Source organism: Nelumbo nucifera, chromosome 2 (genome assembly GCF_055504915.1).
Source record: "Nelumbo nucifera cultivar China Antique chromosome 2, China Antique-T2T, whole genome shotgun sequence".
NCBI lineage: Eukaryota > Viridiplantae > Streptophyta > Magnoliopsida > Proteales > Nelumbonaceae > Nelumbo > Nelumbo nucifera.
This window is the reverse complement of record NC_142650.1, coordinates 47,903,969-47,918,245: the sequence shown is the minus strand read 5'-3', so window position 1 is coordinate 47,918,245 and position 14,277 is coordinate 47,903,969. Positions and strand designations below refer to the sequence as shown.

Genomic DNA, 14,277 nt, shown 5'->3' with positions numbered 1-14,277 from the left:
TACGCCTGGAGGGGTGCCGACATTTTGTCTTTTAATTCCAGACACGGGCGGACTCACAAGGGAGCTCTTCAAGGGTATGTTAGCATTGTACTAATTATAACAATACAATTCCTTCCAAATTAAACTATGGGATGCTGTTGCGGGGTGTATGTGTCTGGGTTCCCTCCCTCTAACAGCTAGCTTTTAGGAGTGAATTCTCCTAAGGCACATAACAAATGGTATTAGAGCCTACACTATGCCTCCTAGTTGCAATCGTGCGGCGCAGGTAGTGATGTCGATATTGCAGTGTTCGGCCGGAACTAGGTGGACTAGTGCAAAACCAACCTGCATGAGCATCGGGACTGCAGAGTGTGGTGGAATGTTACGATCTATTGATCCCACATCGGTAGTATGGGATGTTGTTATGGGGTGTATATGTGTATAGGTTCCCTCCCTTTAACAACTAGCTTTTAGGGGTGAGTTCTCCTAAGGCACATAACATTGCTAGAGGTGGCAGCACTAATAAATGTTTTGCAAAAAGAAAAAGATGAACAATGCTTTTGCTCTTATTTGATTTTTTTTTAAGAAATTATAATAAAAGTATTATTTTTATTGATACTAAAGTCCAAAAGTTGCTCTAATCAGGTATAATCCCTATTTTTAACCCATCTTGGCCCGCCATATAATTTTCAAAATACTTAAGAAATTTTTTACTAGACACTTATAAGCGTTTATTAGGATAAACAGTTATTTATCCAGTTAAGTGCTCCCAAACTGACGCTATGGGGTTGCAAAGTCAAATTCATAGTGTTTTTTTTTTTTCTTTTACTTTGAAGGTTCAATTCGTAAGTGTTGTAAAAAGAAAAAAAAAAAAAAGAATTCAATTTATAAATCATAAGCATGGTAAACCCGATCAACTGAGTTTGGCATGTTAACTGGATAGGCCTAATAGAAACGCAGATTCGAAATAACCACCTTATGTTGTTGAAAAAGTTACAAGTACCAAAAGAAGGACTTGTTTGGGGGGTGATTAACAAAAACTTGTTAAAAAACCAAAGCGTAATGTGTTGTTGGATTGGAATATTTGTTGGAGCGATAATGGTAAGTTTTTCCGATCCGATTCACGAATCTCGAAAGTACCATATTTCCATTTCCAAACCAACAAGCAACAGCGAGTGCACTAACCTTTCGATAAGGACAAGTGGGATATAATAAAAGAAATTTTCAAAATATAATTACTATAGCGTTCGTTCGTACCGTCTTCACTTGGATCTGTCCTTCCTCAAATGATCCTCCACCAAATGGAGATAGTCTAGCCACTCTACATTCATTCACATAAATAAATATAATAAATACAGAAAGATAAAAAGGCATTAACAAATAACAAAAAAGAAGAAAGAAAACGACTCTGACTCTTGACTTTTCCACACCCCCCACCCCTAGTACTAGACGTACCCCGTTAATTCCGCGTCCTTTCACGTACGGAGAACTTTGTTTCTTCAAAATGTCTTAAACACCCTAATCTTATCCTTAAATGACCAATTCCCCTCAAACATGCTCGCACATGGGTGAACTGGACAAACCATCATATATATTGCCATACAGCTCCTAAGTCCTAACTAGATTCCGATCTGGCGAACCCAGACAGCCTTCCTCAGCTGAGACTGAAAGTCCACCTTTCCTCTTTGAATCAGATCGAAATCCATGATTGATATCGAGACATCATTTCCCACCATTATTGCGCGTCAAGTTCCCGGGAAATCGTCATTTTTTACCAAGTAAGGGACGATTTCGTCTTTGCAAGTATAAAAGGGCTCTTTCAGTAATTTTAAAATCTACAACTTCTTCTTCCTCGCCAGTCACTCCATCCATCCGAAGTTCCGAACTGCACCAAGCCACCAACCAGAGCAATACTGTATTTCTGTTTTCGGTTAACAACCTAAAGAATCCCATTTCAATATCTTCAAAAATTTTTCCTTTTCGATCAATTTTTCTTCTTCGTCCTCCTCATCCAGCATTCTTCATTCCTATGGTTATGTTTCATCAATCCTAGAAGAAAAAACTACAATTCAGGCGTTCAAGTTTTCGGGTTCTTAAATCTAGCCTTCCGGAGAATCTTTTTGGGAAAAAAGAAGCTTGGATCCATGAAACGGCAGAAACCAGTTGAATGTTTCAACCCTTTCGAATTCCTTTCGGAAGAAATTCTCTTCACGATTCTCGATTGCCTCGACGAGAACCCTCTCGACAAGAAATCCTTCGCTCTAGTCTGCAAATCCTTCTACATCGCCGAATCTCGACACCGGAAGACTCTCAAACCTCTCCGCTCCGAGCTTCTTACCGCGATTCTTAACCGATATCCTTGCATTACGCATCTCGATCTCTCTCTATGCCCTCGCATAACGGACAATACCCTCATCGTGGTCTCAGCTCTCTGTAAATTCACTTTGCACTCCATTGACCTCTCCAGATCTAAATTCTTCTCTCATGTGGGCCTCGCCAATTTGGTTCTGAATTGCTCGTCCTTGCTCGAGATCGATCTGTCCAATGGAACGGAGCTGACGGATTCTGCTGCCGTGGCAATTGCAGCGGCGAAGAATTTGGAGAAGCTGAGCCTGGCCAGGTGTAAATCAATTTCGGACTCAGGGATTGGGTGTATTGCGGTTGGATGTAGGAAGCTCAGGGTTATCAACCTCAAGTGGTGTTTGGGTGTCACTGATTTTGGTGTTGGTTTACTCGCTGTCAAATGCAAGGATATCCGCAGTTTAGATCTCTCTTACGTACCGGTAATACACTAATACCTCTTTTCTTCATCGGCTTCCTTTCTAAGCTATCATTTAGCAATGCTGCTTGCTTCTCTGTTCATATCCTTTTCACAGAAAATAGGATTTCTTTTTTTTGTATTATTATTGAATGGAAATATCACTTGGTGATGGCTTTTATTCTTTTTTTTTTTTATTAATTATCTGTTTGCTTTTGTTTTCTGCTTTTGCATTCTATATTGCTCCGCGTTATTGTTCTATTCTGCATATGCTGAACTGAACGTAGTTGATTTGTTTTTTTCCTAGATGATTAGGAATATACTCCACTTAGTTCGATTTCTTAATTGATGGCATTAACCCTACGGATATAGCGCACTCTCTTGACTTTGATTTCCTGATTTTGTAGACTATGAACTTATTCTGTTAAGACTGCTAGATCAGCTAATTTTTATCCTAATTAAAACTAGTAGAGGTTGAATGCTGAAGAAGGGATTGAACATGGTGACCCACAACTCCACAAGTGCTAATGATCTTTCAATAGATTTGCACTTCCCTGTGGCTGAAACGCTATCTCGTTAATTCTAGATCTGTACTTAGGAAACTGAAAGCTGAAATCCACAATGCAGTTCATGGATTTAAAGGAGTATTGTATGGACTCTCGTCACTCTCCTAAGTGGCTGAAGCGGACACATGTTGGATTCTGACACTCCATTGGATTCTTGATGGACACTTCAATATAGCACTTTCCTTTTGTCTACTTGCTTATTTGATATAAATGAATAGGTAATATAGACAATTAATGACAACCATTATTAAATAACAAAGATAAATTTAGTAACAAAATAAACGATAAAAAACCAATGATAAAGTTCTATACCTTATTTACAGGTGTATAATGTTAGAACTTGAAAAAATATGGATTCTGTGTATCCTTGTTTTTTCTTGTTGAGTCAAACTCCTAGAAATGCATCATATTCTGATTCTCGTGTGTGTCCATGAAACACATTTAAAGTTAAATGTGTATTCCTGAATCAAAATGATAGATCTACATGTTAGATGCTCAATTTGGTTAGATTTGTTAAAGGAATGGTATTTGCGTTTCTTTCAATTACCTGAATACTCTCGGTCTGCATCCTTAAGATTTCTTTATATTGTTTCTTCTGTTACATCTGTTTACCAAGAAATATTTCTCTTTTTATCTTGTTCCCTTTTGAATGCGTTGTGGCCTTGTGGGAAATACCTCATCAAAATGAAATTCTTTATGTTGCAGATCACAAACAAAAGCTTGCCATCTATCTTGCAATTACAATATTTAGAGGATTTGGTTCTTGTGGGATGCTTTGGTATTGATGATGAAGGCATTGCAACCTTCAGTAGAGGGTGCCCATCAGTGGAGGTACTTATAATATGCAAATGAATTTATCATTACTATGGTTTTAAAGAGAAATATCTGATCATTTATATCTTGAAGATTGCCTCTTCTGTGAGTACAATATTAAGAAATTTCAGTTTCCACTAGTTGAGTGACTTGGGCTTTGTACAATTTTCAAGCAATTACAATGAAGTATATTGATAGCACCAATTGCCATTTCTTTAACAAAAACTAGGCAAAACATGGTTAATTACATAGATTACTGGTTGTGTTTTCAAGTAGGGTGCAACCTGGGCAGGCTCAGGTTGAAAATTTGTCAAAATTTGAATGGGACTGGCCTCAAACCCTGGGCCCAACATAGTATAAATTCTTCAACTTGGGGAGCCCAGATTTCATGAAAGCCAGAACTCTACGAAGAGCATGAAGCTGCACATCAAGAATATTTCCCATACATGTATGTTCATGGGGAGTGTTTGCAGTGTATTTTCTTTTGGGAGATCCTGGCTCCAACTTGGGTACCCAACTTGCACCCCTATTTTCAAGCCCATCTTATCAACAAAGATTGGAAAGATAAAGAGTTACTTTGTCTTTTGCAGGTATAGAAGAGTTAATATGCCTTAAGATGTCTCACTGTCTTCTTTAACTTTTTAAAGCTGTGCTACCAGGATAAACACATGATAAATTTTTCCAAAATACCCTTTGCTTCTTATAGACTCAAAGAAAATGGGTTTTATCTGTGAGCCTTCCAAATGCACATTTAGTATTAGTTTGAAGTTCCTAACAGAGAATGAAGTATTTGATTCATGGCATACTAGTATTATATTTCATATGGACATCCAAAATTGCTGTATGCATGGGTCTATCATTTGGTATATATGATGCATGATGCATAAATGTTTTACAATTCATAATTTGTACATAAAGTTCTATTTGCAAAGATTTAGAAAAAGTTGCTCTTTGTTTCCATATACCAAATTGTCTGTTTTCAGAGAACCTTCCATTTTCCTTTTGTAACAGAGACTTAATATAGCGAGTTGTCAGAATGTGGGTCATGTGGGTTTGTCTTCCCTAACAAATGGAGCAAGAAATCTACGCCAACTTATTTTAGCCTATGGGTCTCCTGTAAGTCTGCAGTTTCATATCATTTTCCCTTGATTATTCAGGAAATGGGATAATTTTAGCTGTTGAGGCCCAACAGCATATGCTGTTGAGAGCGTTTTTGGGCTGGGCATGTTCACCTATTCACACCCATGTCTTTCTTTTTGGTCAATAAAATAAGGGGAAATTACTATTTTACCCACTCTCATGGTAACGTGGCATTCCCAAAAACACTCTCAACAGCATAGGCTGTTGGCCCCCAACAGCTAATGCTTTCCTCGGGAAATCCTTTTATGGCTTATTATTTGCTCATGGTTGTGGTTCAGGTTACACCTGCTTTGGCTGCGGCATTGCAAAAACTTTCAAAGTTGCATTCGATCAAATTAGATGGGTGTATGGTTACATGTACTGGGCTACAAGCTATTGGAAATTGCTGTGCATCATTGAGGGAGCTGAGCTTAAGCAAGTGCCCAGGAGTGACAGATGAAGGGCTCTCTTCCCTCTTGTTAAAACATAAACAGTTGAGGAAGCTAGACATAACATGTTGTCGCAAGATAACTCATGTCTCTATTGCCAACATCACAACTTCATGCACCTCACTCATTTCCCTCAGAATGGAATCTTGTAGCCTGATTCCAAAGGAAGCCTTCGTTTCTATTGGAGAGTGTTGTCATCTATTGGAAGAACTGGACCTTACAGATAACAAAATTGATGATGAAGGTTTTAGCCATACCTACCCAGCCTATACCATAATTATGGTATCTTAGTGGCTTATTCATCTTATTTATTTATTTATTTTTCCACAGGTCTCAAGTCCATCTCAAGATGTTCTGAACTTTCCAGCTTAAAAATAGGCATTTGTTTGAATATAACTGATGAGGGGCTTACCCATGTTGGCATGTCTTGCCCAAAGCTTATAGAGCTTGATCTGTACAGGTTTGCAACTCTACCAAGTAGGTCAATATTACTTAGTAAGCATGTATATAGATGGAAGTACAAATCAAATGTCAATATTCAAGGAAGAGGGTTTAACATATGTGCGAATACGAGTGTAAGCCAATTTTGTAGAAGTGATGGCAAATGATTTGTGTGCATTTTATGCATGTGGTTGCATGTGGGGATGGGTTTAAAATATAGGCTACTTTTTAGGAATAACAACAGATGGCAATTGGTAACGGAGTTCCAACAAGAAGAAACTGAAGATTTAACATTACACTTGTATGTATATGCTGTCCATGTTTTCCACTGGATTTTGAACAATCAAGGTTATGTTAAATTCTGTGGGTGTTTATTGGAAAAACGCTGCCACATCAGCACCACTTAGGTGTTGGCATTTATTGTGCATGAAACCACTGCTCGGTTTCAATGTTTATCAAATAAACATTAAAAACAGAAACACTTTGATTTATGTGCATGAAGCATTAGGGGCACTTCAAATTCTGGTTTCTCCCAACACCCCAACATTTATTGAAATGAAATGCTTACCTGGAGCATTGTAAGCTGAGGTGGAAGATAGCTTTATGGGGTTTTACTTGAAACACCCATGAAATGCCCAACCAAACAACAAAAACAATAAACATTTAATGTTATGTTTTTCAATTAAACATTTATCTGAGAAACACCTCATCCATAAACACCCACGGAACCAAACACATACCAAATATATGGATTCTATGAAGGCAGTCCCATTCCATTTTTCTCATAACTTTCTTTTGTTTAGCTCTTTCATACAACATAGAGCTGAATAAAACCCTGTATCATATGAACTAAACATACTTTATTTCATTTATACCCTTATTTTGAATTTTCAGTTTTGTATTTCTTACTTATGTATTTCTTTACAACTTTTCATTGCACATTTATGTTTTATGGCATGGGTATCAGGGTTAAAGGTTTTATTGGAAAATGAACTGGAGTTGTCCATTGCTTGCTTGTGTTTATGGGCACAGAATTCTGGTCAAGACATACCTGACTGCAATTCTTTTGTTCAGATGTGCAGGAATAACTGATTTGGGCATTGCTGCAATTGCACGTGGCTGCCCTCGGTTGGAGATGATTAATATGGCCTATTGTAAAGATATTACAGATAGTTCATTGATATCATTGTCAAAATGCTCAAGGTTAAATACACTTGAAATTAGGGGATGTCCTTCTATCTCATCTGTGGGTCTCTCAACCATAGCCATGGGATGTAGGCTACTAACCAAGCTAGACATAAAAAAGTGCCACAATATCAATGATGTTGGAATACTTCCACTTGCTCATTTCTCCCAAAACCTCAGACAGGTAATTCTCGTTCAATTCTTGCTTGGGAATCTACAGACTGATATTAAAACTTGGCAACTAAAACAGTAGCTTTTCAATTAATTTTTTGTAGATAAACTTGTCATATTGTTCGATAACAGACGTAGGGCTCTTGGCACTAGCAAGCATCAGTTGCCTACAAAGCATAAACATGATGCACTTGAGGGGTTTGACTGCAAATGGTCTGGCAGCTGCCCTGCTGGCATGTGGTGGGCTTACAAAAGTAAAGCTCCATTCGTCCTTTAAGCCCTTGCTCTCTAAACCTCTTTGTGAACACATTGAAGCCCGTGGATGTGTGTTTCACTGGAGAGATAAAGCATTCCAGGTACTTATCACACAGTTTTACCACACAATATCTGTCAGTGTATTTTGTCCATTTAATTTCACCTTGGTTCTTACATGAATTTGTTATCATGGCTACCTCTACATATTTGAATTGCAAGCACCAACTTATGTGTAAAGATTGTGGTAGATCTAAAAGTAGCTGGGGGAAAAACAAACTACATCTTGCTGATATTTCAAATTTTCTATTACTTCTGATTGCAATGTTGCTTGAGGCTTTGTCTTGTGAGTCATTCTTGAGATTTTTTGCCTTAGTATGCATTCCTTGATTCTTTTTTTTATACATCCTAATCATATGGTAAGTGAAAGTTGAACCAAATTTAATTGTCAATCATATTGTAAATACTACGATAACTTCTGTTTTCACAAATATGTCAAAAAGAAACAATAATAACATATATATATATATATGTATATATGTATGTATGTATAATCGGCTTAAAAACAAATCGTTTCCTGAAAAATTTTAAAGAATCAGATCTCAAGTCACTTTTTCTACAAATATCTGGACCATAGGGGCCTTTGAATAGTCAGTAGTCTTAGGTGGAATTAAACTTATATTTATATGATAATTTAGTAACTAAAACCTGTTAAATATTAACCAAGATCGTTGGATGACACTGATGGCTTTCGTTTATGACTGACAGGCTGACAATTCAAAGGGTTGGAAGTTACAGTTGGAAGATATGCCATAAGAGATTTGAAGCTCTTCTTTGGATTGGGGATGGTGTATTATTTTGCTGGAGTTTAATCCAAATTGTATATAAGAGACAATTCATTACATTATCCATTTTTGGTCGTTTCCCTCTTTCTATAGTTGTACTTGCAAGCCTTGAATCATTGTTCTCTCAAGAATTTGGAAATGGATCTTAGGAAGAAGGCTGTTATCCATAAAAAAGGTGGTCTTTTAATTCCTTGAATCAAGGTTCAAAATTTTGATATCAGCCGATATGTATCGTATTGGGGGCTTCTCAATATGCCCTTACAGGGAGTGTTTCAGGGCCTCGAATGATTCAGAGGGTGGATGGATCTTAAACCAGTTCCTCTGAACCAGATTTTAAAAAAAAAAAAAAAAAAAAAGCTATCCCTGATATCGAATGCTGTGGCACTTTTTACTTTGTACTCTTGTTTGGATCATATTGCACTGAATATTTTAACCACGAGTGATTGGATTTGGACTTCGCTTAAAATATGTATTTTGGACTGAATATTTTAAGGATGGACCTTAAAAGTCGCATAGATCCATGGAGCTTAACTGGCCAACAGGCATCAAACTTTGTGCCTCTGACTGACTGTAAGTCTGTTTATTTTCGATACAAACACAAATAAACACAAATATGTATTTTGCATAAATACCCTTTTTTTTTGTTTAATGATGCAAAGTGGATTCTTAACCCCTTTTTGTTTTCTTTCTGTTTGTTTTAAATTGATGCAAAAGGCTTAAGGCTGTACAGTGGTTTCTGTGCCATTCAATCAACTCAGGATTCAAAACATACAAATTTGTACCCAAAAAATGAGTAAATTAATCCACTCTCCTCATGCTAGGAAAATATCAGAAAAGACGTTTTTTCATTTTAAATCATTGCAATTTTATATTTCAAATAAACACTTGTAAATCTGAAACGGGGTGCATATTGTATTATCACAAACAAACGCAACCTAAGAAAATAGTAAAAAACAAATATATACAGTGAAAACTGAACCTGGAGGATATTGAGGATTATAAACTTAAAATGGGACTGACTGATCAGTATTCAGTGTGATCACAACCTTCAAATAGAAAAAAAAGTGTGCTCACCATGTGTGTCCACCTGGTCCAGACTGGTTGGTTTAAAAAATGTACCACTAATTTACCCCGATAGCACCAGGTGGTTGGTTTGTCAATTCAACGAGGCAGTTGGTCCGGTGAAAAATGGTCAAAACCATCAGTAAGCCCACTGCCCACGACCTGGTTATCCGTCTTGTCACCGCTCACCAGTTTGTCGTCAACGAACCTCTGTCAACGAGAGTTTGAAAACATTGATTCCATAATTCTAGGGGTATGAGCAAGATGAGTCTAGGGTGTGGATTTTTCATGTGACATGAAAATAACTACGCGCCCCCTGAATTGGCATGTTTCGCACTTGAAGACCACATTCTCCGTTTGGTTCGCGAAAATAGGAATTTGGAATTGGAATCGAAATAGGTTATATTGATTCTAACTGTTTGATCGGATAGAATTAGATTTTTATTTTTATTTTTGTTGGAATGACATTTTCCTATTTCAGGAAATGGCCATTCTCTGCCCCTCCTTTGAGAATAAAATCTCATTCTTACTAATTCCCATTTTCATTCTCATTTCTGTGAATCAAACAGATTATGAAAATAAATCATTCCAATTTTAATTCCGATTCTAACAATAATCCAAATGGACCCTCAATTCCTAGAAACTGATTCGATGAGGTTTTCCCTTATCATTATTTTTCCTATTGTATTACAACCCTACAACCCTTTATTAAATTGCCACTCTTTTTCATTTGGGAACTGCTTATTTAGCTTTGAGCCTATAGGCATGAGGTTGAAAATGAACATTCTTCTATAGTGATCCAAATATTAAAAAAAAAAATTATGAACATTCAGCTAGACTGCTATAGGAGTTTATTTTTTATTGTGAACACTCACCCTCCAACGTGACATTTTCATTGCTCGCCAAATCAACATGTTTTCTGCTCACGTAACACCGTTAATATTGCGAAGAGAGAATAACTAAAGATGGGCTAATGAAAATTTATTAGACTCAGTATGGAAAGAATACAAATCTAACTATATATATAGTAAGACAGTCCATGTCACCATGCCTCTCCTTGGTCCAGGCCCCCTATTTAATTTTTTGTTTTATTGAAATTTTTATTTTTTTTTAATTCTACATAGTTATCCATTAAACCAATAAGTAAATAACAAGGCTTAGCTATTTCTAACAACCATAAAGAAAAAGAGATTTGCTTTTCTAATGTTTATCCAAGTGGCACCATTTACCCCACCTTCTCCTAAATTGTCTCTAATTCATATTTATCTCCTAAATTATCTCTAAATCTTATTTATCTCTTAAATTATCTCTAATTTAGTAGAGATATTCTCTCCTAAACTATTTATAATTCCTATTTATCCTTTCCCCCACTTTTTATCTATATCTATCTAAAGAAAGTGTCAATTAAAAATTTCCAGAATTATTTAAATATTATAATGAAATTATATACTTACTTTAAAATATTTATTCAAAACACAAAATTAATTATAATAGATTTAATAATATTCATATTATTAATAGTTCTATCCTTTTACAAAATTCATCATGAAATTATGTAGTAACAATATAAATCATAATTTTATGCATTATTCAATTTAAGAGTTATTAAAATAATAAAAATTTAACATTAAAAATAAAACATTATTTAAATAATTCAATAACTAAATATCTTAAATAACAAAACATTAAAAATAGTTAAATAATTATATAAAAATAATATTTAAAATTATGTAATAACTTTAAAGTAAATAAAATTCAATAAATAAAAAATTTTAAATAATTTACATATTATTTAAATATTTAACATGACTAAATTTTAAATAGTTAAAATAACGAAATCATGTAATAAATTTAATAAAAAATTCTTAAATTTAGATAAATAATTATAGTAGATTTCATAATATTCATAGTAATAATAATTTAATATTTACAAATTTAATAACGAATTATGTACCAATGGTAATAATTATAATTTTATAGATTATTGAATTCAATAAATAATTAATATTTTAAAAATTGAAACAACAATATTATTTAAATAACTAAATAATATTATAAATACCTAATTTCACTTATATAAATTAATAATTATAAAAATTAATATCTATTAGTAATAATTTTACAATATTAGTGTATGTTCATTATATATTTATATGTATTAAAATTAATATTTATTGTATTTTCAATAATTTTTTATTGTATTTTTTATAAATATATTTTTAATAATTATTTATAAATCTATTTTTGTTGTGTTATTTAACATAAAATTGTCAATAATTATTGTAGATCAAACAACTATTATTTAACTTTTGAAATTTAATTTATTGTATTTTTATTATAAATTTATTTTTAGTAATTATGTATTTTTTTTAATTTATTGATTAATATTTATTAGATATTAAACTATTTGTTGACTAATTTAATATATTTTTAGTATTTATTGTATTTTCATTATAAATTTATTTTCAATAATTGTGTATTTTTGTTATAAAATTTCAATAACTATTAATTTATTTGAAGTTAGGAGTGTTCAAGGATTTGTTCAATTTGGTTTGTAGGTTGTTTTGCTTACCAAATCAACTTGGTCAAGTTAGGAGTTTGTCACACAAAATTGACTGACCATTAGTGAAAACCTGTCAACTCGAGTTGTATCTGTTTGGGTCTATTTTCTTATTTGGTTTGTTTGTTCAAAAGATTTAAGTTTAAAAAGTAAAATTAAATTTAATAAATCAAAATGATATTATTAAAAAATAATTAAATTTATGATATAAAATATTTTAGACTAAGAAATATGGAAATTTTCACTTTCCTGTATTAAAAAAATCATATTTAAAATATAAAATCTTAATATATATCTATGGTTGGGTTGGTTCAGTTTTGTTCGATTTACAAATGGCCAAACTGAAACTAACCTAACTTTGTCGGATTGATAAATTATTGAACCAAAGCCGATTGAAAATTCTAGAAAATCGATCGACCAACTCGGGTCGAATTCAATCGAATTGGTTTTTAAAAGTTAAAATATAACAAAATTATATACTCTTATGTATTTCTATTGTTTAGCTTTCTTTTAACAAAGCTTGTACATCGCACGGGTCACTGCTAGTATAAATATATACACCATAAAACCATTTATATTCTATTTCTAAACCTTATATTTGCACTGTACATATTTATATTTACAATCTTCTTGAACGTTTAATCCTTATTTTTGCACTGTAAATACAAATACATACAGTACAAATACAATGTTTAAAATTAAGAATATAAAATAATACAAAATTGGGGTTCAATTGGACTGGATTTGGTCCAATCCTAACCAGTCCAATGTGAGACCATTACAAATGGACCAGGTCCAATCCAATCCAATAATTATTTCGGACCATTTTGGACTGGTCCAATCCAATGTCTGGACCATCCAATCTGTTTAAATTTGTTTTAATTTAGATTAATTCTAATCCAAACCTGGTCTATTGGCATCAATATTCTAATCTTCTATAAATGAACCAAAAATAGGCTCAATCCAACCCAATCCAATATAAATTTATTATGGATGAATCAGGTTTAATCAATCCAATAAATACTTTGGACCATTAAGTCTAGACTGGTCCCATTCAATATGTTTTGTTGGTCTGTCCAATCCATCTAAATTGATTTTGATTTGGATGGGGATGGCGTCCAATATCCAAAACCGGCCCATTGATACCCCTGATACAAAATAGAAGATTTTGCACTTGTATATATTTGTATTTATATTCTTCCTAGACGTCTTTAGAAATTTGGTTAAACATCTCTGGTCGATCCTTGTTGAAGTTATTACAAGATTAATTCTAAAAGTTTGATTAAATTTTAAAAAAATCTATAATGCCAGAAAAACATATTTCGGAAAGGATTTGACCAAATACAGCCCATTGTAAATTTTGATGAAAATGCATGTGACTGATTAACACTTTTAAGATGCCGGTTGATTGGTTCATGTCTTTCGGGTATCATAATCAAACCCTAAATATTAGAGAGATCTTTGATAGAGAAATTTCTATCAAAATAAAATCTCAAATACCATGGACGGAGAATAGTAAGACGAGGGAAGAGACTGATTTGCACCATTTTTCTTGGCAAGTTGTGAAATATCTTTCACTAATTAATAACTGCCTCTGCCTGAATCTTTTATCAAAATATACCGAACGATTCCTTTATGAACAATGATATAACAGGAAGAGAGAACTGAAATCCATGGAACTAGGGAAAGCTTTAGAGCTAGGAATCAATGATCACTGTCTACGCAGTATGATCTCAGCGTGGTTAAAAAGAGAGTTCGAATATAATGGAGAGAGAGAGAGAACCAGAAATGATAGTCTTACCACATAACAGTAGAATTCATCTCTCTACATTCTTCTTTGTTACAATATTAATTCTGAAAGCTTGATTAAAAATTAGAGTGGCTTTTGAGAGAGAAATGTTCTATCTTCGAATAAAATCTCAGAGACTATGAACAGAGAAGGGTGCGAGACTGCGAGGAGATCAAAGGGTTTGATTTTGATCCGCACCAGTCTTGGCTAATCGTGAAATCCCTCTCCCTATTAAGTATTGCCAAATATTTGATTTACCAAAACCCGTAAAACTAGTAGGGGAAGCTT

The 14,277-nt window shown here is 33.9% G+C and overlaps 1 protein-coding gene across 2 annotated transcripts; it reads left to right on the top strand.

Moving 5' to 3' along the window:
- The first annotated feature begins 1,836 nt into the window (after window positions 1-1,836).
- Window positions 1,837-8,945, top strand: LOC104602495 (F-box/LRR-repeat protein 3-like). Of its 2 annotated transcripts, XM_010266208.3 has the most exons (8): window positions 1,837-2,762; window positions 4,009-4,134; window positions 5,128-5,232; window positions 5,535-5,928; window positions 6,015-6,144; window positions 7,200-7,494; window positions 7,586-7,837; window positions 8,502-8,945. In XM_010266208.3, exons 1-8 carry the CDS (start codon window positions 2,124-2,126, stop codon window positions 8,547-8,549), a joined length of 1,989 nt encoding a protein of 662 aa, XP_010264510.1. In that variant the 5' UTR covers window positions 1,837-2,123; the 3' UTR covers window positions 8,550-8,945. The 2 variants fall into 2 exon arrangements, with proteins under 2 accessions (XP_010264510.1, XP_010264511.1); XM_010266209.3 differs by lacking the exon at window positions 8,502-8,945 and having other exon boundaries at window positions 7,614-7,750.
- The last annotated feature ends 5,332 nt before the right edge of the window (window positions 8,946-14,277 follow it).

What these genes read in the sequence shown, in the direction of transcription:
- LOC104602495 (XM_010266208.3), top strand. Translation starts at nt 2,124, where the DNA reads ATGAAACGGCAGAAACCAGTTGAATGTTTCAACCCTTTCGAATTCCTT. An exon ending in TAACAAAATTGATGATGAAG is followed by an intron (nt 5,929 to 6,014) that starts GTTTTAGCCATA and finishes ATTTTTCCACAG; the next exon opens with GTCTCAAGTCCATCTCAAGA. An exon ending in GGAGAGATAAAGCATTCCAG is followed by an intron (nt 7,838 to 8,501) that starts GTACTTATCACA and finishes TATGACTGACAG; the next exon opens with GCTGACAATTCAAAGGGTTG.